The 27310-nt window shown below is 40.0% G+C and overlaps 1 protein-coding gene across 3 annotated transcripts in view; it reads left to right on the top strand.

The window, feature by feature from the left end:
* LOC117602768 (uncharacterized) overlaps positions 1 to 22828 on the top strand; it is an 86153-nt gene extending 63325 nt beyond the window's left edge. For 2 of the 3 annotated variants that reach the window (XM_034321186.2, XM_034321184.2), the window contains 14 exons: positions 6846 to 7199; positions 12329 to 12538; positions 13462 to 13590; positions 15357 to 15482; positions 15575 to 15946; positions 16025 to 16111; positions 16544 to 17026; positions 17441 to 17937; positions 18007 to 18202; positions 18277 to 18438; positions 18527 to 18763; positions 18831 to 19020; positions 19096 to 19776; positions 20225 to 22828. In XM_034321186.2, the coding sequence (XP_034177077.2) occupies positions 6897 to 7199; positions 12329 to 12538; positions 13462 to 13590; positions 15357 to 15482; positions 15575 to 15946; positions 16025 to 16111; positions 16544 to 17026; positions 17441 to 17937; positions 18007 to 18202; positions 18277 to 18438; positions 18527 to 18763; positions 18831 to 19020; positions 19096 to 19776; positions 20225 to 20448 (3897 nt within the window). In that variant the 5' untranslated portion in view covers positions 6846 to 6896 and the 3' untranslated portion in view covers positions 20449 to 22828. The remainder of the gene's footprint in view (positions 1 to 6845; positions 7200 to 12328; positions 12539 to 13461; positions 13591 to 15356; positions 15483 to 15574; positions 15947 to 16024; positions 16112 to 16543; positions 17027 to 17440; positions 17938 to 18006; positions 18203 to 18276; positions 18439 to 18526; positions 18764 to 18830; positions 19021 to 19095; positions 19777 to 20224) is intronic. The other variant, XM_034321187.2, reaches the window with a different exon arrangement.
* Positions 22829 to 27310: the final 4482 nt, after the last annotated feature.

Raw genomic sequence — 27310 nt, 5'->3', positions numbered from 1 at the left:
CCACGGTTTTCACTGCTTCTTTTTTTACTTGGCGAAGATAAATTAGCCAGCCGGGAACGGGATAATTTTAAACACTGTCCTTTCCTCTTTTCGTGAAATATTAATTATGCACTAGACGTTAATCGCGACTTGTGATTTCAACACGCTTTATCCTCGACAAAATTTCACCGAAAATTTAGCGAAAATTATTCTACTGACAGTGGATGTGTTGTATTTTATATTGTTTGTTCTCATGAAGTGAATACCTACGTAAAAAAGTGATATTTCAGACGAAGAAAAAAAAAGAGAAAGAACTTCAATTCTCTTACAGTGGGTGATCAAATTATTAGAGCCATGGTATGAAACATGGATTTTTTCGTGTTTACGTAGAAACAGAACCACAATTTTAAGGTTTTTACATTGTGTAACTTTTAATCAATAATCCTCCACTAATAATATCCAGAGAAATACTTATAAAAATAAACAAGTACATTTAAAAGATTATATTTACGTATGTATGTTAGTATTTCGTAACGCCACCTTCTGCTGCAATTCTTTTCGACATACTTTCGATGCATTTTAAGCAATTCATTTTGATTGCTTTATTTCTAGCCCATACTTCTTTCAAACGTTCAATCAATTATAGTTAATTAAATATTAAATAGTAATAAAATTATTTATATACAATTATATATTTTCATATAATAATTAAATTTAAATATATTTATTTATACATTTTTTTAGAGAGAAATAAATAAAATTAATAAATAATTTATAAACTAATAAATAATATTAAATAATTTATATTATAATAAATTAATTTCAAAGAATTTCTAGGCCATTCAAGAACTTTCACTTTTTTCAAAAACTCCGTTTAATTCGGTTTTCATTTAAGAATTAATGATATTTATGTAAGATCATCAAATTATGCGAGTGGCTCTAATAATTTGATCACCCACTGAAATTCCCGAACGGTAGGCGATGGAAGCCGCATTTTACGCGTTGCATACGAATGAATTTTTCTCCGTATGCAAATCACCCGACGCGTATTATACTCGCATGCAAATGTCTCATTTGCATTGCAATTATCGAACGATATGTAGGGCAGGCCGTGATAACGAAGACGCGGAGATCACTTGGCGAAATTGCGTTCGCTGCCAGTTTCTAGCCGAGCCGAAATTGCTCGACATTTTGCACGCTTGTAATCGACCTATCGAACTTCCAATTAAACGACCAACCTTTGTCCTCTGGAGCGTTTACGGTGATGTTAACGCCATCCTCCTCTTGGGTCCAGGATCGAATTAAGATTTATAGGGCCGGAAGCTACCAAACCTTAGAGGACCTTTTTGATTGATAAACTCGGTTCAGCTATTGAAATTAATTCTAAACAAAATTAAAGAACATTTAATTATAAAAGTGGGGCCCAAGGTTTAGCATTGCATTCGAAAATTATTACACAAAGATTATTTGAAAAACACCACAATTGTTTTTTTATATCAAGTTTACTTTACATTTTAATATTTCTTCCAATTTGTTTCAATTTTCAATTCACTTTGTTTCTACAATTTCCCTGTGGCTTTTGAGAGACTCAAATATATTCGATACTCGACTCGAGACCCTTGAAGATTCCACAAACTTGAGGATCACTGGAGACAAACATGCGACGAATCGAAAGACTCGCCTATTTCATCCTGTTTCTACAACGGTCGCCGACAAATATTTGCCGAAAAATTTGATCAGAATCTTCACGGGCAGGCAAACAACGGGCGAATTCAGAAAATTCACTGTGAAAGAGTCATTTCCGATCGCGTGTACGGGAGATAGTATCGATTCGGTGCACGGTGTCGACGAACGAGACCGATTAAAAGAGGTAAAACGCGATAGTCAGACGACGCGACGCGTCGCGACGCATAGGTCTGGCTCTGATTAAATCGATATTAACACTCGCCACGGTGATTTCCGTCTCTAAATACGACCTCGTACTATTAACCCTTTAACAAGTTCATTACTGAACATGTTGTTTTATATAAAAGTTTATTGTTATAATTGTACATAGGAAACGATGTGAAACGAAACACAAGGAGTTATTGCAGTCTTTAAAAGTTAATATCGCATTGTTTAAAAGTTAACGGAATAAAACAAAAGAGAAAAAGTATAACGGTGCGCAATTGCTATTAAGCCGAAACGGCCTTAGCCACTTAGGCCATACCGTACCCGTAAGATCACCGAAGTCAAGCTAAGTGGGCACGGTTTCGCCAATAGATGGGTTACCGTGTGCTGTTGGCAACGATACACACACACGCACACATACACACACACAAAAGTAAAAAGTAGTATATGGAGTGATAAACTCACGGAATTAAAAGTACGGAAAATGTAAGACAAAGCAAAAATTCAAAAAATGCGCGGGGTTTGGGGTTGGCAGTGCTGCCAACCCCCATCCCCATAGGCGCGTGGACGATAGGGTTCGTTAGGCAACAAGGGGGCAGAAAAGCCCCCAAAAAGCGCCGCCGGTGCCCTGTAGGGCAAAATTTAGTGATAGAGTGATGATTAGTGCTATTAAGCCGGAACGCTCCCTGCATATGTCGGGCCAACCGCGAAATTTCAAATGCAAAGGGGGCGTTACCGATATCGTACTAGTCTCCTAAATCGTATCACATTCAAATTTTGCTTAATGTTGAATGGCGGCACCAGCTAGCAACATCTTTTATAAGCTAAGACATATATATTCCTATAAAACCTTAAATAATGTATCAAAATCAATTACAGTAGCTGTTCTAACAAATTTGAAAAAGCAGGTCAGCCTAATGTAAAATTTTAATCACGTTGCGCTTGCGCTGTCTCTTTTAAAAATAATTTAATGATATTTATTTTTGCACAAATATAAGCCTACGTTTTTATGTGCACGCGCCAATTTTCAAATCATGTTAAAACTTACTTATATATTAAATAAAATAAAATTATAAAAGGTACTGCGGCGTAGTTTCCCAAATCGTACCAGTACAAGTTAAACAATTGATCAATATTTTAGATATTTTTTTAGGTTACAGTTATGTCAAAAAGAAAGTACGGACAGTGAAGTGCAAATAACATGAATAAGGCTATAATAAAACACACGTCTTCAACTAGTGCATCTGCAAATATTTCTGTATCGCTTAATGAAGAGAAGTGGTTCTGCAGTTTGTATGAAGAAGTTCAACATTGAAAATATAATACAATGTTTAAGGGTACATGAGGCCTGTGCAGGCGTATCAAAAGCACAAAATGTTATTATTGTCCTCAATGTTAAATAAAATCAATTTATTATTTATAACTCAGAGATAGGATATTGGAAACCAATCAGTACGATTTAGGATACCGGTTGCCAAAATCGTACCTTTGTATCATATTTTTACTAATCCATGTGACATAACAACTGTTTTCAAAATGCAGTTAACGTTGTCCACAGGTTATTTAAATGATATTTTATAAAATTGCTCAGCTAAATCCTCAAACAGACATACCAGAGCTTCATATTATGCATAATATCTTAAATGGTACGATTTCGGCAACTTCCCCCTATATTGTTCTACAGAAAATTAACTTTACGTTTCTCAAAATGAAACTCGAATTTTCTTTTGTTTCTACATTATTCACCAAATAGCATGAAATGAAATCTCGTAAGTCGTTGACGTGGCTCGGGTTGAAAAATCTTTGCACACCTTTAGACTTAGCCCCTGATTAGTCACGTAATCCCATTGTGAAAACCGAAAATAGGCTGACTCGAGTTTTCCTCGGTCATTAAAACGGTCGATTGGTTGAGCAAATCCGTCAGTCTGTTTGCGAGCGTCGAATCTTTTAAACCTTTTTAAAACATCGCGGCGAGAAGAATAACCATTTCTATTCTCAATCAATTGCTTCGCACAGCTCGCATGTGAGGTAAGTGATGGAGCGGTGTTTCACAAACAAGAGAAACGGTATTTACCTCACAAATGTAGTACAGGTGCACGCGTGCAGAATCGAGCGAAGAATTAGATGTCTGGTAGACCGAAGGGCGCCGCCAATCGGAAAACGTTATGTATAATGCTTGGTGTATTTCAAACACGCGTCTCGTTCGATGCCGCAACCAAAGCAACACGTGTTACCTTCGATCGATCCTTTGTATTTTTCCCAGCCAGAACCCTTCTTTTCTTTTTAATATAATCCATATCTAACCTATGAATTTTCATCAGAATTACTATCCTCTCTTAATTAATCAGTGTGTAAATGCGCCGTACTTATTGTGAAAGGAATTGGTTAAGGATAAGTTGATTCTTTGCAAAGTTCAGCTCTGAATCGTGTTTTTGGACTTTCAAGTGAACGCAAGTGCCCTTTTTGTGTAATTGAAAAGTATACCAGGTTTGTAGAAGTACCTTTTTGCTTATTGCGTTTGCTTTTGACCTAGGTTTCACTGTCTGTGTACACCTACACTTTAATTAAATTCAGCGTTTTCATTTTACAGAAAAACTCGAGGAAAGTAAAGCTAATTAATAAAATTCTTTGAAATTTTTTTTTCTCTCATAATAATATTTGACACTTTGACGATCTTTTACCTTTTGTAATGTAAATTTCCTTTCATTTCTACCATCAAATTACGAATAGAATTTATATTTGAAGAAGGAGGGAGATGAAAATTCAATTCGAATTATTTCTGTCTGAGCTGTCTGTCATTCAAAGGTTGATTCTTTTAATACGAGGTAAGAATGAAAATAGAAAGGTTTTCCCAGGAGCTGTACTCATTTTGTATGACTCGTTTGAAACTCGTTGGCCAACGCTTATACGGTAAGCAAAGTCGAGTTGTTCGATCAATCCACATAACCTTTGAGAGAAAACAATAGCGCTTTGAATGGCATCGTGGCTCTTAGTTAGGATGTTCTTGTCGCCAGTGAATCAAAGCGAATCGCGTTCTGGAATAAGCAACCCGTTAACAATGGTGCGAACCTCGTGCAACGTTCTTCCGTTCAACTATCAGCCAGTAAGAACCTCCACTTTTGCGGCTCGAGCAGAATGAGTCTCGATAATATCTCATCAATGAACTATTACAGGCCTTTGAAATGTATTCGAGAGGTGGACGATTCAAGTAGTACATACTTGTACGTTATTTTCATACTTGTTGCAAATTTTGGGCGATAAGTGACTCAAAGCATCTAAGATTTAATTTTTTAAGTTTCCAATTTTCTAATTTTTCTAATTTTCTAAGTTTATAATCTGATAATTAATGACCGTCTATGGTCAAACGAGATTATGGTAAATAAAACAAGTCAGAGACGAAGGTAAACTCGATTGCCTCCACCTACGACATCCAGTCGTCTTCAACGATTCCTAGAAATGGCTAGTAAATCGCGTCGCCCTCCTTTCGATTAACGAGTAACTCGATTTATATCGGTCGTATCATCGAGCCTCTGTCCCTTAATCGGAATTCTAGCGCACCACTAAAGACATATAAATTATTGTTCACGTATAGCCTCGCCAGTTCGACGCCTCGTTAAATTCTTCCCTATCGTTGAAATGAACCCTCCTCCCACACTTCTGTCGCCTAAGAAAAATGATCACCGACGAAAGTAAAGATTTAATTTTAGACGTAATATAATAAATATTATCCCAAAAATCCCGGGACTGATGGATTAACAGCGGAATCTGTGTGGAGAGATTAAAATTGGGCCTCTCTCCATGGTCCGCCGTCCGAGGGTTGAATTTCAAATGGGTCATCGGTGTCTCAAGATACGCACGAGTACCAGAAAGGATTACAATAGAATCTTTATCTTAAAAGTCCTCAGGGGTCATTTCTGTGTCACAATACCGTGCATTGTTACGAAGCACCGTGAATCGTCGTATCGCGTTTGTCGTAAAGTGGCGAGGGTCAGAGGTGGATTCGCAAATGGGTCATGGTATCGTGTTGACAGACTACAACGTGTCGCAATCATACCTACGCATTTCACGAATTATCATATTTCATCTGTGAATATATCCTCTGCATTGTACATAACGTTTCATGAAAATATTTTAACTATGAACGTAATGAGAAATTGAGAAACTGTGATGGCTGAACGTCCAAATTTTATCATTCAATCATTCAACATAGACGGGTGAAAAGAAAATTAATTATTTCTTGATACGTGGATGCAGTTATGCACTCTCGATGAGTCAACTTTGTATTACAAGCACTTCACATATTTTATTCTACAAATACTTGGCACTTGCTGAATAATGATATTATTAATTGATAAGTATTTACGCCGCGTGATTGAATTGAAGACGAGAAAAGAATGACAATCGGATGTTTGGTTCCCCATCGAAGCGTTTAGTTGTTCAACTTATATCGGCTTTTCGGTCTTCGCCAATTAACTGCACGGGGCGAGGAACGAAAGATCGAATAAAAATGCAATGAATGCTTTTATTGGCTATCATTGACCGACAACTGGATGCATTCGACTCGGCTCTCTACGAAAACGTTCCATTGTTCCCGCAATAAACCGTAAACACGATCGATTGACGGAGAACGGTGACTCACGAATCGGCTGAATTCGGTCTCAATTAACTAATAAAACTGGCTGAACGAACGGAGAATTTCCAATCAAATACCTGCAGCTTTTGAAAATTCTTATTACTCTGGTCACGATTCGACGAGCGATTATTTTTGACAACGTGCACCGTGCGTTCAACACACACGTGTCTCGTTATGATCTAACCACGCGTGACGCTAGATTTAATGAGTAATCATACATGCTACGCACCGTCACCGTGATGCCACGTGAATTCCTTGTATCATAGCGGAGACCGCTCCTTGTTATCATAACTATTTTTATTCTCCGATACGCAACTGTTCATTGAACGTTCTATTTTTCTAGCCACGTCAGCATGATATGATAGCAGCGGCCGAAGGAACCACCCCCTGAAACATGAAGAATCCTTGCGTCCTCGCGTACTTCCTGCTCCTGCCAGCGGTGCTCGGGTTGAGCCTGCAGGAGGACGACCTGGTGTTCGACGATGTCGGCGAAGAGAACAGCAGTCCTGCGACCGTGATCAGCCGCCGTTACGAGGAGCTACGAACTAGCTGGCACGAACAGAAACGACCATACGACTCGAAGAGGCACCAGGTCGAGAGGTTATGGGGCGTGCCCGATGTCATCGTGCCCGTTGGCCACGTACTCAAGCTAAGGATCCCGAGGCAAGCGTTCACCGGTACCGTGGATTATTACGAGGTGAGAGAAACCATGATTTCTTCTGTAGGAGAGGGGAGAAAAAAGGCGTTTTTGTCTCGGGATCGTCTGACAGACTCGTCCCCAGTCGGACTGACAACAGACGATCCCTGTCCCAAACAGATCAGTGTTTAAAGGAGTCTTGTGGGGCTTATAACCCGCTCTACCGTTCCCAAATGTTCATTTATACCGACGGTGTTAAAGGACGCGATTGCGCTATTAGATCCACCTCCCAACCAAGTGGCACCGGGTAGATCATCAGCGGGTACGGAAGGCCCAACACCTGACTCATTTTACTTTAACAAACTAACCTGAGTGAGTTAGGCAACTACCACTCTACCCGCTCTACCGTTCCCAAATGTTCACTTATACCGACGGTGTTAAAGGACGCGATTGCGCTATTAGATCCACCTCCCAACCAAGTGGCGCCGGGTAGATCATCAGCGGGTACGGAAGGCCCAACACCTGACTCATTTTACTTTAACAAACTAACCTGAGTGAGTTAGGCAACTACCACTCTACCCGCTCTACCGTTCCCAAATGTTCACTTATACCGGCGGTGTTAAAGGACGCGATTGCGCTATTAGATCCACCTCCCAACCAAGTGGCGCCGGGTAGATCATCAGCGGGTACGGAAGGCCCAACACCTGACTCATTTTACTTTAACAAACTAACCTGAGTGAGTTAGGCAACTACCACTCTACCGCTCTACCGTTCCCAAATGTTCACTTATACCGACGGTGTTAAAGGACGCGATTGCGCTATTAGATCCACCTCCCAACCAAGTGGCGCCGGGTAGATCATCAGCGGGTACGGAAGGCCCAACACCTGACTCATTTTACTTTAACAAACTAACCTGAGTGAGTTAGGCAACTACCACTCTACCCGCTCTACCGTTCCCAAATGTTCACTTATACCGACGGTGTTAAAGGACGCGATTGCGCTATTAGATCCACCTCCCAACCAAGTGGCGCCGGGTAGATCATCAGCGGGTACGGAAGGCCCAACACCTGACTCATTTTACTTTAACAAACTAACCTGAGTGAGTTAGGCAACTACCACTCTACCCGCTCTACCGTTCCCAAATGTTCACTTATACCGGCGGTGTTAAAGGACGCGATTGCGCTATTAGATCCACCTCCCAACCAAGTGGCGCCGGGTAGATCATCAGCGGGTACGGAAGGCCCAACACCTGACTCATTTTACTTTAACAAACTAACCTGAGTGAGTTAGGCAACTACCACTCTACCGCTCTACCGTTCCCAAATGTTCACTTATACCGACGGTGTTAAAGGACGCGATTGCGCTATTAGATCCACCTCCCAACCAAGTGGCGCCGGGTAGATCATCAGCGGGTACGGAAGGCCCAACACCTGACTCATTTTACTTTAACAAACTAACCTGAGTGAGTTAGGCAACTACCACTCTACCGCTCTACCGTTCCCAAATGTTCACTTATACCGGCGGTGTTAAAGGACGCGATTGCGCTATTAGACCACGCCACGAGGAGCGGGGGTTGGCACATAAAACCGCTGGGGCTGGCTGCAAGGCCCCGAACGGCACCTTTGTAGACCCCCTGCCCCAGACACCTATCATACCGCAATTCGGAACTTCTATACATATACAGAGGTGTCCACTTAAGCGTCCACAGTGGGGAGGTGACTTCTGCGAATTCAACTGAAGAAAGGAGAGGAGATGAGTGCGAGTAGAATACCGATATTCTTATTCATGCGAATGCGGCATTTGTCATTCCAAGGTTCTGTTTCCAAGAACTGGTGAGGATAGCGACGGACTCGGTTGGACTTTACCAAAAGGTGGGACGCAAATCCGGATGGGTCATATATCATTGGAAAGCCCTTGACGAGAGGAACACAATGGTGTGGGTGGGAGGTCATAAATATCAGACCCTGACCCGCTAGAGATTAAAAACTAAAATTACGTTAATTTTGTTGTGGGAGAGGTTTTCGTCCAGATAGACCCGCTCCTGACGCTGGATTATGATAAAAACGCGAATGTTGCTGTGTAACGTACAAACCACCGCAGATACAGCGCCGTCACCGCCATATTTAGGTTAGGTTAGGTTAAGTTAGGGTGTCTTTTTCGAAGATTTCTCCTCGTTAAATAAGAAAAAAAAAAGTTAATGAATTTATATGTTTTGAGGCATTTTAGTTTTTGACCTCTAGCGGGTCAAGGTCTCATATTTAAGACCTCCCACCCACACCATTGTGTTCCTTTCGTCAAGGGCTTTCCAATGACATGTGACACATCCGGATTTGCGTCCCACCTTTTGGTAAAGGTCAACCACGAACTCTTATGTGGGCAAAAATGTGGACGCCTAACTGGGCACCTCTGTATTCGAACTGCATGCGACCGCTACCGAGAACACTGATCACCGATCATCTCGCCGCCACCTAGCGGTCTCCGGCCCGAACTAAAGGCGTCCTGGGAGACGGAACCCTCGTCCCCCCCTCCACTTAAACGCCTACACTTCCTTTCTTTTCTTTATTTTTCTCATCCACCAATTTACTCCTCATCCTTGTTGGCGACCGTCCAACGATCTTCCGCCGATCCCTGTATACTCGACTCTGCTCTTGGATTTATTTCCTCGTTCAACGGAACCGCCTTCTTGTTTCTTCCCAGAGCCTCGGCCTCCGGCAAACGAATTTTATTTTCATTTAGGCGCGATAGATCTTGTTGGCATCGGGACTACGAGATTTTCCAGCGAGACGGGATAATTTTATTTTTCTTCAACCAAAACGAGAACCGTGATTTTTTTCTTTTCTTTCTTCATCTTTAGTAGATTTCTGACGGGAGAAGGATAATATTACGTTCGTAGTTTCGACCGTTCTTTATTTTCACTCTCGAGGGTCCAGCTTGTAGCATTGTTTTCACAAATCGGAAGCACATATGGCCGGCAGATTCTCTTCCAAGAAACTTCATTCCAGTCTTCTAGCTGGTTGCAGTTTTACGAGCCTGAACCTGGGATGTTTAACGAAGCTTCAAAAAAAAAAGCTCGAGCTCTCTATAAACCATTGTAAAGCCGTGTAAAAACCATTTCGATCCTGTTACACGTTGAATAATGAGGCACGTAAAAAAAAAATTAGGCCGGCTAGATGAAACGTTAAACGAATTTTCAAACAATTCTTCTGTAAATCATCTGCGCGATGGGTAATAAAAATTCAAAGATCCGCGTGTAATCGCAGTAACTCTGATCGATAAAAATATATCGGTGATTCGTTGAATATAAAAAAACCAGTGGTACGATCGACGAAAATAAAGATTACATATTTGCTGACGAGGTTTTCTGATTTTAGAAACGTGCGAAAGTGAGATCGCTAAAGGGAAGTGTTACTTTGTTGAAACCGCAGTCGCGTTAAAAATCCACGAAGCCGTTAAAAGCGTTCGTTTGGTCTTCAAAGCTTTAAACAATCCCCCCCCCCCCCCCATCCGGAGACTCAATTTTTCATTTCTATATGGCGGCTGCAATTTCCCGTTACGTAATCGTATTTGACATTCCAGGCCACGCTCGCGATAGCGATACATTACGCTTATCGTTTTTGGCGCGAGAGATATAAATAATCGGTATGCTCCGTTTTCGTTTCTACAACTGTATTTCGGCCATCACGACCGTCGGTATTAGTCATCGCGGTCTTTGCGTTTATTCACGGTTAATTAACGATCAAAAATGTTATTCGTCGCTGTATTTGTATTGGCTAACTTTGCGATTCTAATTTCCGGATGGCCGAGAATCGAATAGGTTTTTAATTACTGTATCTAATATTTCAGTCCTTAAAAATAGTTTTAAAAATTCCCAACAGAGTGTAGAATTAAAATCAAGTAATGACGAGTATACACGACGAACGCAGAGCAAATGTTTCTGTTATAGATTTTACGAAGAAAGTAAAGTAAAACGGGGAATGATTACATTTTTATTCGATAAAAAATTAGCAATTCATGGTTGAAATGGTTGTTGTTATTGAAAACTTAAAAATTGTCAAAAAGTAATAAAATTCATAAACAAGGAAAATTAACGAGAAAAACAATTCGAAGAATATCAGATGCATTGGGAAAAATAATTAACTTAATTATAAAATTATAATTATAAAAAGTTATAATTATAATTATAACTCAATTATAAAAAGTAATGCATTATACGGGGAATATTTAATACAAGAAAGAGAATAATCAAACTTTGTTGTATAAAATACATAGCAGTTTTATTGGTAATATAAAGGAAAAATACCACCAAATGACATTTTTCTTACTTCTTATTGAAATGTGAAATTTTTATAATCAATAGTAATTTTTTATTTTACACGAGTATACACATCAACCGCAATAACTCACTTAAGGGGCTATACCAGTGTGACCGCTCTAAAATTAGGTGATTTTCGGGAATTTTTTTTTAAAGAAATATTACATCCAATGTTTTTAAATTTCAGGGATGTATTTAGTTACAAATCATATATCTATAATAATTTTTTGGTACAAAAATAATAAAAAACAAGCGACTTATGCGCTATCTCCCAGGACTCCAAAAAAAAAGTTGCTCCACTGCTGAAGCGATTGCCGTCGCTTAAGTGCTTAAAATGAAAAATAATAAAAACGCTGTTAAACTAGAAGGTATTCTCCGTACCATAAACTAGGATTATTGAAAAATATCAAAATCTGACAAAATGGCGAAGTTTTGAAGAAAAGTTTGGAATGTAGCCTAAGAAAATAATAGTTTTTATAATGCCAAATTGACATTTTTCATCCAATCAAAAAGATCCTAGTTCATGGTATGATAAAACATGTACTGAATAGGCTGAAAAAAGTTTCGAGTCGATGCAATAATTTGTATTCGAGTTAGAGCTACAGCAAATTTGATAAATACCGTTTCTGACATGCCAGCAGTTGCTCTTTAGAACGCTGCCATTCCTAAACTATTTGAGATTCGACCTTAAAATTTTAATATGATATCCTAGAAACTATAGACTTTCAAAATATGCAGAAAAAAAATCGATTTTTCAAAAGTGTTACACTGGTATAGCCCCTTAAAGGGTTAATCAATATTATTTAAATAAAATTTTCAAAGATTCATGATAGTGGATCTACTATCGTATAAAGATTGAAATGTTTTTGAACAACAGGTATTCGACGCGAATGGAAACGAGCTGCCACGGTGGTTGTACTGGGACGACGCGGCCTCGACACTGATGGGTGTCCCATCGAAGAAGGATGCGGGTAGCCATCACTTGAGCGTGAAGGCGATCGGAAAACACGGTGACACCGCGAAGGACCTGTTCATCGTGCAAGTGGTTCCTGAGAAACACGAGGAATTGAAGCATAGAGATGGAAAGGTGAGAGAGCTCCTTGTACATATACCTGGCTCGGTTTCCGTTGCCAAACTTATCGTTAACTATGGAAACACTCCGTTGGCACTGGTTCAAGGATTTCCTGGCCCGAACAACAGGTTACTTTCAACAAAGTCTACCTTCTCGACGATTAATCGTTGGGATTTGTTGTAACCTGTTGGCGAATTTTCATACTTTTCCATCAAATAGAATGCAAACTGTTATATTTTTATTCAATGACAAGTCCACTGTTTCAGGTGAAAGTTGCTGATTTAAATAGCTGAAAAATTGACGTCCATTAAGTGTAACGTGACCGATTAACCTGTCGTTGGTTGTGGCAGAAGATAAACGAGATTGTAATTTCATGAAACAATTTAACGAGCGTGGATTAATTAATTATCAAGCCTTCCGAAAATCGGCTCGATTCGATTCGAATGATCAACTCGAGCATTGTGTCGCAGGTAGAAACCCCGCGATTAAATTAATTAATGAATTAATTGATTTACCACTTCATTAACGGGTTCGGTTAGCCATGCGAATTTAGCGATAAACCATTCCGTCAACTGTGATGAAACTGGCTGACTGATTCGTGAAACCATTTCTGGCTGCAACGAAAAATTAAAAAAGAAAAAGAATATGAAAGATTTAACAATTTAAAGAATTTCCATCTGCTGGAAATCGATCGAGGCAGACGAAGCGATAAATTACCCAAATTCTACGTAAAAAATTATTTTATGTTGACACCGCGACCTATCTCTTGGCGAGTGGGCGGTACTTACATATGTGTCACGTTTAAATCTCATAAAGAAATTACTTTGCTAGACGCTGTTGATTGATGCCAATTGATAGTCACCGTGTGCGTCAGCCAACCCTTAATTCGCGTTTCGCACACTATTCGTTTGATTGAAATAGGACTGTTTGATTTTCAGACGCATTGCAACGAAGGAGAAGAGCAAACACTGCTGACCATACTGCTGGACACGAAGTTCGATAACCTTTCGCCATCTATAAGAGTCAACACCATCGATAACCTTGCCGGGTTTTTGGGACTTCATTTGGTACGGCATTGTAACATTTTGCATTGCTAAAAATAAGGAAACATTTAAAGGGTTAGGCCACTCTAGAGCAAGAAAAGATAGGCACATTTTGGGAATTTTTTTTTTTTTTAAATGATGGAATAAATCCAAATTATTTTACAACTAATAAACTTTAAAAATTAATTTTTGTATAGTGATTCAAGTGAAAATATGGACTCTGCAGCATTTCTTCGATGACGCCTCTTTCTTGTAGGGCTAAACGACTGGACCAGCAGCTCTTGCAATTTTTAACTTAGGATAAAACACCAAAATATTTTCAATTATATATGAGAACAACTACCGAACTACGTAGGATTTTGCAAAAATGGCGTGTGTTTTAAGAGAAAATGTAAAATTTCAAGAAAAAATCGCCAGAAAATTATTTATAACAAAAGAACTATGCAACGTAATGAAAAAAATCCTACGTAGTTCGGTAGAGAATTTAGTTTTGAATATACTGTTAAATTTTCAAATCGATTGGTGATGGTCTGTTTGATTTATGAGTCCGGCCAGTTTCAAAAATGCCCCAGTATTCGAAATTCGAGTACTTAGAGATTTTTCCCACCCATAATCTTTTTCCATATCATTTTTAAGACATTAAGGCACCTTTTAAGCAGAAAAAAAATTTCGATTTTTTCAAAATTCTAGAGTGGCCTAACTAAAGACGCGACATCAAAAACACTCATCATTTTATCGAATATTTTAAGAGAATCCTTTATCATATTGTACTTTCACCCAATGCAAGGAATGAAATTTCTGATTTTGTTTTTCAAACAAACGAAAAAGACAGATTAAAAAAAAATAAAAATCAACGGACGAAGTAAGCATGTGCTCCGCGTTCCCGATGAGAAATAAAATGAAAAATTCTGACGCGTCAACAAGTGAAATAATGAACGTCGTGGAGAATAACGTGTTGCTTTGCCCGTGGCGTTGCGATTAAATTAATTAAGAATTCTCTGGAGCGTCGGGGGTTAAAGAGGAAAAAAGGAACAATGGCTCGCTCAAAGGCGTCCAATTTATGCTCTCCGGTACGTAGAGAAGTTCTTCCTCGTCCAGGATACTATTAAAGATGAAAAATTTTCTGTATTATGTCGAGCTCGCGATGCATCTTCTATTCCATGCCAGCGGCCCCGTTCTAACGTTATAAAGTTCCCTCTCGTAAAGGAGCAGCTCTCGCGTTCGCTCGGCGAACTTTATCAGATCTTCTTCTCCGACTCAGCGTTACTTTTGCTCACACTCGAAATTAGAACACTAGTCCTCGACGGTTTCTACTATTTTCCTCGATTAAACTCCTCTCTACTTTATTATTAATTATATTAACAGTTGAAGTAAACGAAAGGCTAAACTTTATTTCAAGGGATACAATTTAACAGTTATCGATGGCTTCTTAATCTTAACTTTAACTATAAATAGAAGCACGTTCAACTAAAAATATCATGGAAAGTTTCGAAGCAGAAGCACCAGGAAATTGCACCGTCTAACGGCTCGTTTCATCGGAATAATCGATTCGATTACGTAAATTTAATCCCCTCCGTCGAGATGATTTAATTACGACCTCGCTGAATAACGAGGTATTTGTTTTTCCTTTCCTCTGAAAAGAAGAAACTCTATTTTCCGCGTGATTAATACCTTCGTTCCAATCTGGAACACCGATATATCCCCGGAACTTGCTTACGTTTCCTTCTACACGCTATTCAGAGAAGCGGGAGCTCGTTTCCTTGATCCGTTCGCGTTAATTTGAATTTCAGAGCTCGTTCACGATGCACCCGCAGAGCGGCAAGGAAAACTCGAACACCGACTCATCTGTGATCCTCAGCGGGCCTGGAAACGTGAAACACCGCAAAGAGAAACATCTAACCGCGATTCAGTGGCAGGTGAGATTTCATTAATTCTGATCTCGATCGAATAGCTGAAAAAGAAAAAATGGAAAAATCAATACGATTTGACGACATGAAAATTTGCACAGGTCGGCTGCGACGGTCACTTGTGGAAGCATCAGACGGACCTGGTGAAACGGTTGCGGGAACAAGCCAAGGATGGCACTCTGGCAGAAGTTATGCAGCTACCTGTTTTATTATGGCGCGTGAAAACCGAGGCTAGTTTGTTATTGAGAAACCGGCGGGAGGCTGGTTCAGGGAACTATGGTAATACGGATGATTACAATGGTTACGACGATGATTACGAGGACGAGTACGAAGATGGCGAGGAGTACGGCGAGGATGGCGAGGACTCGCAAGTGCAACCAACCATCGTGCCGGAAACTAGCTTCGCCAGAGGAAACGTTGAGGCGGTACATCCTCGTAGACATCATCACGGTGAAGGAACCATCGATTGGAACGTAAGTTTCATGTTACTTTGATGAAAAGGTACTTGATCCTTACGTGTATTTCAATGTCACGGCTGTTGTGTTTCTTAGACGGATCAGATAGACAAGGATGTAATCACTGGTGAAAACGAAGAGAACTTTGGAGAGAACAAAACTGCCGCGGAGACGTCGTCAAACGTAAGTATCAGCAATTTTGGAGCCGCGTGTGTTGCGGTTGCCCAAGAGAAAAGTGATAAAACAGATGAGCAGATAATAGGAAGAAAAGAAAGAACGTTTTGCTATATAACCGGCTTTCGTTGAAGATTCTTATTTCTGTCCTTCATTCGCCACGCCAATCGCTTAAGGGAATCGTTGCGCTTCAGATACTTTATTAGTCTAGCTATGGGTATTTGCGTGTTCGATGCCGACACAATGCCATTTTCGTGCCGCTTACGCGGCCTATCGATCGATGTATAGAAGCGCTGTATCTGTCTTAAAGGAAAACGAAAGCCTGGAGACCGATTCTCTTTCTAACTGTTTGCGTACACACAATCTTCTTCGCCTACCTTCGTAACGTAACTAACCATGTTTCTCGTGCCCGTACATCGCATCTTACTAACGATTTCGCAGACAACAACCACTGAACTTACATCACCACCACCATCAACAACTACAACCACCACCACCGCGACGACTAGCTCGACATCAACAACAACAACAACAACAACAGCACCGACTACAACATCAACAATAATCCAACAACCACCGTCAACGGCCACAAGTAGTACAACTAGCACAACAACAACGACAACAACAGCAGCAGCAGATACAACGACGATCAGTGCCGATGCACTGACCACTGTCGCTCCGTCGACCGAATCACCGGAGAAACCGGAGATCACCGAAGAAACGACGAAGAACACCAGATACACGGAGAACGAATCTCTAAACGTGTCATCCGTTACCACCACAATACCAGAATTCATTACCACCCTTCCCTCGGTAATCGTTCCTCATTCTAGCACCGCTGGAACAACGTCCAGGACCAACATTATCTTCGACCGAACGGAAACGGACGTCACCGTTGGTACTGTTAACGCCACCGTGGCCGAGGTAATGCTTCGATGCTTCGAGCTTCTCTCATTTGTATGATAGTTCATGCGATAGTCTTTCGCTTTATAGTCCGCAAACTGTGATAGGTCATTGTGTCAGTTCAAAGCTGTTGCCTTCTTATAATAATAACCGGTACATGCTTCAAGAATCGTGCGGACCTTGTGTCTTACGCTTTTCTCGTTAGTTATTTTCGCTGCACGCTATGTCAGGACGGTTGAGCATTGCTTATAGCGTTCATGGTGGTTGCTGCTGGAAGAGAGAGGGAAGAATCCTGGACCTGCCGATACTTGTTGTCAGAGGAGACGCAAATATTGCGCACGATTCTTGATGCATTTTGCAATCGTCGTGATGAGATTCCGCGTGGTATCCCGTTAACTTTCTGTTTTTATTGAAATATATTATTTTTCCCTTCAGCCAACGGAACAGTCGCCCTCGACGAAACAACCCACCATTCTAGTATTTTCTACCATACGTCCGAACGTTACTACCATGTTCGCAACCACAACATCCGCCCCAATTACCAGCACACCCATTACAACAGAAATGAGAACATCACCGACCACCACTACCACTACAACCACCATGGCTCCAACGACAACCACTATCATGACCCCTACCTCTCCGTCAACGACCACCACCACCACAACAACAACCACCACCGAATGGTCCATAATTACGGAGAACGTAGAGTATGGTGTTCACAACTTCCCACCTACGCGCGATAGGAGATTGAAGAAGATACCGGTGACCGCTGGTAAACCGTTAAGCTACATCATACCACCGAATACATTCAGCGATCCTGAGGATGGTGACACGAGAAACTTGAAGCTGAGTTTGTATTTGCAAGGTGCACCGCTGAAGACCACCCACTGGCTTCAGTTCAATCAACGCACACAAGAGGTTTATGGATTGTAAGTATCGATCCGTTGTCTTTGCGATATTTCCTTTTATATCCTTTCTAATCTGATATCGTTTAACAGACCGTTGGAGAATGATATATCTACCTGGATGTACGAGCTGGTAGCTACCGATAGCGAGGGATCGAACGTGACTGATCAACTAGATGTTCATGTACAGCAACACAAACTTAGTCGCAGTGTCAATCACGAGTTCAGTATTTATCTGAGGATCGACAAGCGTTCCGAGTTTCCAACGGAAGTTGACTGGGAGCTAAAGGTACTACTGTTGTTTACGTTTCCTTCGGATCTATTAGTGTTACTCTGCTATTTAATATATTCTAATGATCCTAGGTAATTCGAAGGTTAGCCGAATTATACGGAGATAGCGACACCAGGCACATTACCGTTCGATCGATCGATGTTGATCACGATCAAGCAATCTTTACTTGGACCAATGATAGTCTACCTAGAAGCAGCGAGTGTCCTAAGGAATACATTAATGATCTACTACATGTACGAACCTAATGCACCTGATTATTATTATTATTAAAGATACAATTTCTTCTGAATAGTCTAACTATTGTTATATAATTTTGATCAGGTGCTGATCGATAGGAACGGTGATCCTAGCCCTTCGTTGAGGGAAGTCCTTCAGCCCGAAATCAGAGTGAAACGAGTAGTCTATCAAGGTATTGGACAGTGCGAGGACATGACTCGTCCAGAGACACCAAGAGTTTCCACACAAGAGCCTAAATCAAACTTCCCACCATTGCCAAGGAACCAGGTGGATCTAGTCAATGCCACCGTTGGTCAGTTGCTTGTGTTTAAAGTGCCAGAGGTACGTGTACACTTGTTTCATTTGATAATATCTATATCAGGATTTACGACACGTTGATCGTCTTTAGGATACTTTCTACGATGCGGAAGATGGTTCTGCTCGCAACATGCAGATGAATCTATTGACCATCGAACGCAAGCCTATTCCTCCCCATGAATGGTTACAATTCGATAGCAAGAACCAAGAATTCTATGGAGTACCAATGCGCAGCGACGTTGGGCGCAAAGAGTATCAGTTGGTCATCACTGATAAAGAGGGTAACGCATTGAGATCAGTGATTTCTTAATAAAAATTATTTGAACGGAAAAATTTCAGACGAAATATATTTACAGGTGCAAGTGCTACTGATGGCCTAGTCGTTGTCGTTCATCCCGCTCCATTCACGCAGCACACGGTCGAGTTCTCGATGACATTGGATATACCTTACGAATCGTTCGCGCATTCCGCCCTTCAGAAGCGGAACTTCATCGAAAAGTTACGCGATCTCTACGAGGACAGAGACACTAACGCGATCTCATTGCACAGTATATCAAACGGTAGCACAGTAATTACTTGGCACAATAGAACCTTGCCTACCTCATATTGCGCGCACGAAGAAGTGAGCAGATTGCGATCGGTGCTCGTCAAGAGCGACAACGATCGTCGATCCGTCACGGACGAAGTCCTAGAAGTGATGGGCTCGAAATTCCCCGTGAAACAGATCACAGTGATACCGATGGGAATCTGTCTCGGTGAATTAACAGACATGCATTCGCCTGACAACTACGTTCCTCCGGTGGACGATTCCACACCGGTCGGAACCTTCCACGATGACTATCTCATCACGTTCGTCCTGCCGGCTATAATAATCGCCGTGATGCTCATTCTGGCTGGTATAATCGCTTGTGTGCTGTACAGACGAAGGCGTAGCGGGAAGATGAGCGTCAGCGAGCAAGACGACGAGAGACAGAGTTTTCGTAGCAAAGGAATTCCGGTTATATTCCAAGACGAGCTCGACGAGAAACCAGACCCAGGTAAGAAGGATACGTTGCGTTTGTAAATACAGTGGGACGCAAAAGTATTCGCACACCGTTGAAAACAGAATACCCCATTTAAAATTGGACCAAATGACTTGAGGCTTTTTGAGAAGCTATAAAAATTAATTTACTAAGATACAAGCAAAACCACATATCTTCGTTAGTAAATTAATTTTGATAACTTCTTGTGAAACCTTAAGTCTTTCCGTCCAATTTCAAATGAGATATTTTGTTTTAAACGGTGTGCGAATACTTTTGCGAGCCACTGTACATTGAGTTGCATTAAACTTGTCGCAGTGAAGTTAGCTACAAATTCAGTAAGGCATTCACACCGCGTCGGTGAGTGAATGCGTGGCTAACTTCACTGCGACAAGTTCAATGCAACTCGGTATGTAATATAGCTTCTGCAACCTATTACGTGTATTGTGTAATATTTATGTTACAGGTAACAAATCACCCGTCATTCTGAAGGAAGAAAAACCACCGCTACCACCTCCGGAGTATCAGAAAACCGAGGACGGCGCGGACGTACCGATGCTGCCGAAGGAGAATTCCGAAGAACCGTATCAACCGCCGCCACCGTTCGCCACGAATCGCGATACCAATCGTCAAAATCGTCCGAAGCCCACCCCGACGTACAGAAAACCACCCCCATACGTACCTCCCTAACAAAATACAGTTCATTCGCCCACGCGCAAATATATGCTAGCGATGCTCGGAGACTCCCCAATACACGCGCAAAACCAAACCAACTATCAGAAGAAACCACAGTACGTCGGTAACAACGTCGACAATTGTGGCGGATCTCTGAACGTATACAGCAATCTTAAGTAAGGCTTTCCGTTGGTCCGAGATTCAATCGATATCGCGTAAGTAAAAAAAACAAAAAAACAGAAAAAAAAAACACAAAAAAAAACACCTAAAAGAATTGATTCGCGAGAGTTCGCCAAATCGCGCCCATGTTTACTTACTTTGTAATAATATACATATTATTATACTCATTCGTCGCTATTTATCCGCGGTGTAACGTATTTAAGAGATGAAGTCTGTGGGGAATTAAACCGCGAGGGTGTTGTTCGTTCTCGCGGTTTCATATTTCTTTTTTTTTTTTTTTTTTTTTTTAAATCTTCATCCACGATGTACTTTTATCAACCGTCTTATATTTCATGGGAAACTTTTTCTAGGGAGTGTACGGGATTACAAATCACGCGTTGCCTTTCGTAACGAATTCAAACTGTAGAGAGGAAGGATTCACTTACTCCGACCGGGTATATTGCGGATATTTTAGGTTTTAGGTTTACGAAACTGTAGAACCAGCGTCGTTAGGGCGAAGTAATTTTATTCGGCGATATAACGAAGTTCGGTGTACAGCAAACGATACTCGTTAATGTTTCAGTAATCAGTGCCATTTTTTAAGCAATAAGAGTATCGAATGCTGTGAACGAAAATAAGAAAAGAAAGAAACATGTACTATTTAATGGTTCTACTAAAGACTTAACAGCAGTTTACTGTTCAAACGGTCTCGCAAGTATCAAGGACTATCGACTTAACGAATCTTCTTATCGTACAAACGTACCTACTTACATCGTATAACACTGCCACATGATGAATATAACGTGAACTCGTCGTCGGGCGAGGCAGTTTTCATCGCCGCTAATTACTCAATCATTTTTTTATTTTTTTTTTTTTTTTATTTTCTATACGTTGTCTTATTAAATGAAGAAAACGTTTATGGAAGGCGTGAATGAACGAAGGAATCACGAACTGGCCCATCCGACGATCAGTTGTCAGACTTAAAAAATGAAAAGAAGAGAACTGAGAATTTTTTTAAACCGTAACTTAATCGAATATATCCGTTCGCGCGATGCCATTTGCAAAGTGACAGCAAAATGCTTCCATTGGCGCTGTAGGCCATGCAGAGTAAAAGGATAACTAATGATAATATATACAAAATATATAATATAAATATGTATATTACCTATTTGTCGTTCGATAGACAGTCTGCTGCAGTAATTTTAAGTCGACGTTGTTTAAAACGATGCCCCAGATCCATGTTATAGCATTTACCTTCTAATTTCTATTATTAATGCACACTGTACAGGAAGCTTTACTGTTCATTTTTCTCTCTAATTTTATTTCACGCACAATCAATTCCTCTGATTTTTATAACCCTCCGATTCAGATTTTTCTACTATCCATGGTTATACGGTGAGAAAATTCAAGCCTTACGTATCTTAACGATTTTAAACCCGTCGGGAGGTAATTTAATTTAGATTTTACATAGTTACCAAGCCAAAAAGTACTAACTATTTAAAGCAAAGTGGAAAACAATGGAAAGGATAAGGAAGAAAGTAACGAGATCTACTTTTAATATATACAAAAGCGTGACACCCGTACCCTGTGCGCGGTGCGTACATTTTATAAATCAAGATGATTCGGATAAAGTCCCTCAACTTTTGCTCTGTTGCAAAATTCTTGAAAAAAAAAAGAAAAAATGAAACGATGATAAAGAAAACGATTTTTTTAGATATGGGATGCGGGTACACAGGCGCGAATGCTGTTTCTTCGACACCTCGATGCTTTCCTGATATTTTTTAAAAGAGGAAGACACGAGAGTGGAAAGGAACGAGAGACGACGAAAAAAAAAAAGAAAATGATACCTTTTCGCGTACCTCGAATTTGATGGCTCCCTTTATCCACCTTGACGAGAAAGGGACAGCGTTAACGAATCCGCAAATTTGGGGTAACTACTAAATGAATCACGTGTGAATGATTATGATGCCACTGCTGATGATGATAATTGTATATGTAGAATGATAAACGGATGTTTCGTGTGCAAGCTAAAAATTACGATATAATATATATATATATATATATATATATATATTATATATTACTATTAATTCACGTCTTTATAAAGTAGAAGATTTAAGTATACTAACACACGCGACTGCTCGAATCCCTTTTTCATTGCGCCCTGTTTATCGCAGGTCTTGTACGAAACAAAAGTTGCTTTAAGAAAAGAAGAAAAAAAAAAAAAAAACAGAAAGGGGATATTAAACTGATATTCGAATGGTTAGCGATAATCACACGAAACTCTCGGGTGTGTTTTCTATTTTTGTATCACGTGTTTGGCGTTGTTCGCTGTTCAAGGAAATTGAATGAATATTTAAGAAAATTTCTCATGCTTTCCCCAGGACCGGATTAAGGTTTCTAGGATACCGAGGATCTCACTTTGGTTGATAAACTTGGTTTAAAAATTAAAATTCATTCTAAATGAAATTAAAGGGAACAGGGCACGAAAGGAAAGTTTATAAGGGGGCCCGGGGCTGTAGCTTCCCTAAAACCTCCCCTTAATCCGGTCCTGGCTTTTCCCATAGAGGAGAAATTTATTAAGCTGGCCAAAGCTTGACGAATTGAGGTATACAAAATAGAACTCCATTTATTTGTCAAGCGACAAGACTGATTGATTTCTCCCTCGAAAAATGATTTCTTTGTATAAAAGTGGATTTCATCGCGCTCCTATTACCCTAATCACCTAACTGTACCAAAAAATTGTGAATTCTCAATATGTAATAGTTCCAGGAACAAGTCCAATTAATTTCATTCGAATAAGTGGAGTTCTGTGATACCATTTAAGGCTCGTTTCGAACCCCCGATGACCTGCGATAAGCAAGAACACCCTTCATATCATGCTTCTAATCATATCATCGCTCTCGTCCGTTGCAATTGTGTTAATGCGACGGACGCGATAATTATGTACAATATTTATAAGATATATACACTCTACGTGGTAAAGTGTTAAAGCCGCGTGGATGAGGGGGGTCGATTTCGAACCAAGGATATTCGTTTCTTCTTCTTGTTTTTTTTTTTTTTTTTTCATGGTTGAAAGTGGTTCGAAAGTATTTTGTACAAAGGAGAAAGAAAAAGCAAGGAACAAACGAAACTATGAGAAGAGTGTGTGTAATCGTGTAGGTTCGATTGATCCCCAAAGAACGAAAGGAAAAAATAGTTCCATCGCGTGTAAGGAATTTCTTGTACACTTAAAGAAAATGGTATATACATATTAAGAATAATACGTATTTGACTGGGAATTTGCAAGTTATTTTTGACCGATGAGACGTCTCGACGGGACCGGACGAAAGGAACTCGTCGCGTTTTCGTTCTCGAATTAAAAGAGAAACGTTAATTCTTCCATCATTTTTATTTAAGGGATCAAGGAGGTTATGTCACATTAGCGAATCATCCTTTTGAGTGGTGTCGTCGACGAACGAGGATACATTGAAGTAATAACACACACAAACACGTACACAGATTGTGGGTAAGGAGTACTACATATTAAACACGTGTAAAGTTAAGAGTTAATAAAGCCATTTTAGGATAACCTAGGGTCGTTCTTGGACACGTGAGCCACGTGTCTTGATCGAGGTTATTGCTTTGGGAATAAAGCGGAACTCCATTTATTTGAGTTTAATCTAACCACTTTTAGATGAAATTAAAATTTGATAGTTAAAATTTTACAATTCTTCCAAGTTTTATTACTTATTCGAATGTGGATCAACGAGCTGCTATTATTCGAAGCATTGACGTAAATAGGTAGGGTCCAAGATGGGCTTGTAGCTCCTTCACCGCTCTAACATTTTATGATTAATAAATTTTGCAATTAAAAAATTTTTTAAATTTCAGATTTTCAGAATCTCCAAGAATAGGGTCCACCCTAGAAAATATTCTCTAATTTCACCAATGATTCTAAACTTGATGTGTCTGTGTTCAGATAAATGTTAATGTTCAGATTAAATATTACTCTGATGTACCTTGCTCGTGGCAAGGTAGATTTTTCAAGGACTTTTCTTCCACTTCCTTTGTGAATTCGCGACATTGTCCTTTCTACTTCGATCCTTGCGTTGGTGTTCCACTTTCAGTGACCTAGCGTCGTGTCTAACCCGTTGAGGAGTAATTTTCAACTCCATTTTAAATTAAAATTGAAAAATAAGAAATCTAAATGTAAAAACTTAAAATTTACATTTGAGAATTGGAAGAAATGAAATATTAGTAATTTGTAAGGAATTTCATTCAGCCCTGAGTAACGCCAATTTGAAGAGGTTAACGAAAATATTTTCCACCTTTTCGTTGCAGTTCAATGCAGAAGAAGATTCACGTGGGCATTTCGTGAACGAATGTTTGCGTCTGTCTACGTACTTACTCTCGTTTACGTGAACAATTGACAACGACTTAACGAGGATTAATTAGATTGGACCTGACAAAGAGATCCTACGGTGGCCTCCTCTGTTCGACATTGAAGAGATACGTCCTTGTGTATTCTCAAGCGATTACCTCGACGGTAAATAAATTTCGCGACACTTCTTATTGTTAGTATTATTCCAGATACGGTGAAAAACACACGCGCAGGAGCGGATTAAAATTTTTAGGGTCCCCGAGGCTATCAAACTTCAGAGGGCCACTTTGATTGATAATCTTGATTCAGAAACTGAAATTTATTCTAAATAGAATTACTGGAGCCCGGAACTTAGACCTCCCTTTAAACCGTCGCTGCAGGCAAGAGCTTCTTTCGCGAGTGTTAATAAATGGTAATAAAAACGTGGAAAACGCGAAACAATTTGCGTCAAACTAAACAAGGATTGTATAATCGATGCTCGAGATGATTATTTTTCCAGAAAAGACATCGTGTCGTTATAGTAGAAAATTGTTTTTCTTTTCGAGGAGCCTTGTTAGTGTAATTACGTGTCTGGCAGATGAAAAATCGATTAACATTTTCACATTATGACCTCTTCATGTAAATGCGATAAAGATCGTAAACTGAACGCGACGTGAAATTAATAACAAGTTCAAAGAATTAAGAAACAAAAGGCAAGAATTACGAAACTATTACTTGCTGATTGAAAGCTGATTAATTTGGGAATTTCTTGATAATTCTGGACACTTTATGAATCATTAAACACTATTTACAGTACCTTATAAAAATATGCATACAATTCTTATTTCAATGAATTACAAAATTGAACTTTCCAAAAACCTTGCACTTTCACTTTCGAGGAGGAGCAGCATAAATTTCGAGATTCGTACACGATTGCTTTAGATTCTAAAGTTAATTCGCAACTCGACAATTTCGGATAACCAAAGTTATTAAAAATACTTTACCTTCGAACGCAGGTGTCGAACAACAATTGCATTAGAAAAACAAAGGAAACTGTAGATGGTCGAAAGAAGCCTATCCTATTAACATTTTTAACACGTCTGCTCGTCGTTTATGGAAGAATCGATGACTAACGATCCCCGTGAAGGATCAACAGACCATCTGAACCAACGATGATCCCCGATTAACATAAATTATTCCAGCCTGCAGCCCGAAACAGGTGCTCCTTGTTATTTCAAAGTCAGAAAAAACAAGATGTTGCAAATTGGTCGAACGAATTATTGTCTAACGTGGATGTTGATCGGCGAACAATTTAACGACCATGAAGGACAAGTAAAGTGACGATTACGTAAGGATCGCGCAGAAATTCGAACGGAACATCGTTTCTCGTACGTCGTGCACCGACATTCGGAATTAAAATGCAAAACAGGCAGCGATTTAAGGCGATCGCTCGCGTGATTCTCGGTGAATGAATAATCGCGCGTACACGCTCGATAAAACCAGCATACTTCGTAACGTCGTTCTGACTATTCACCTTTCGAATCAAAATAGATTTCGGGCGACTATTTTTGAAAATGTTACAGTTAAGCTTACGAAGAGACGACGTACCTGGTGCGTCGCAAGTAACGATGGATATTTTACAAAGAAACACATTTCCATGAATTCGCTCTGTAATTATTGTACAATTAGACACGTTGCGTTTAATTAAAATTGAGCCAGCATTTTACGCCGAAATCTTGCGCCATGCAACGTTGGCTAATCGACACGCACGACCGAATTGTTGAAATAATAAAAGAAGATATTAATTGTCTCCAGGTATCTGTCCTTCGACTCTTGAAATCGTAGCAAATCCTGGGTAAGTTGCTTTGTCACTTTGAAATGTCTTGTAAATGATGAAAAGAAAAGGAACTATTCATCAGAGATGAATCGCTGAAAGATTAATGACGAGTCTTCGAGCTAAGAACAAAAAAGTAGGTGGACGGACGGAAAATTGTATAAGGAAAATCACGAAAGGTTAGAGGGAAAGAGAGGATCTTTTGACGTAACGGACGTCCATCGACGTTTTGCAATGGAATTTACTGCAATTCATTAATTTTGATTAAGATCGTCGTAGTGTAAGAGGCTGAAAATGAAACGACCACGCGAGAATCAGGCACGTTCCATGACATAACGTCGACGCGACAATGATATCCGAGCTCGATGGAATTAAGTGACGGGAAATTCTCGAACCAGTTGCACGATAGCCGTTCCTTTGCAAACAAAAGGAGACCGAACGTCGAATTTTTATTTCAAATCCCGCATCTTTATTTATTCCATCCTTTCATTCGAGAGCCTGTCTCTCTCCATGGTCCGCCGTCCGAGGAGTAAAAGACACGA

This window comes from Osmia lignaria, chromosome 12 (assembly GCF_051020975.1).
Source record: "Osmia lignaria lignaria isolate PbOS001 chromosome 12, iyOsmLign1, whole genome shotgun sequence".
Taxonomy (NCBI): Eukaryota; Metazoa; Arthropoda; class Insecta; order Hymenoptera; family Megachilidae; genus Osmia; species Osmia lignaria.
The sequence above is the reverse complement of the archived record's forward strand: the minus strand, read 5'-3'. Positions and strand labels throughout refer to the sequence as shown.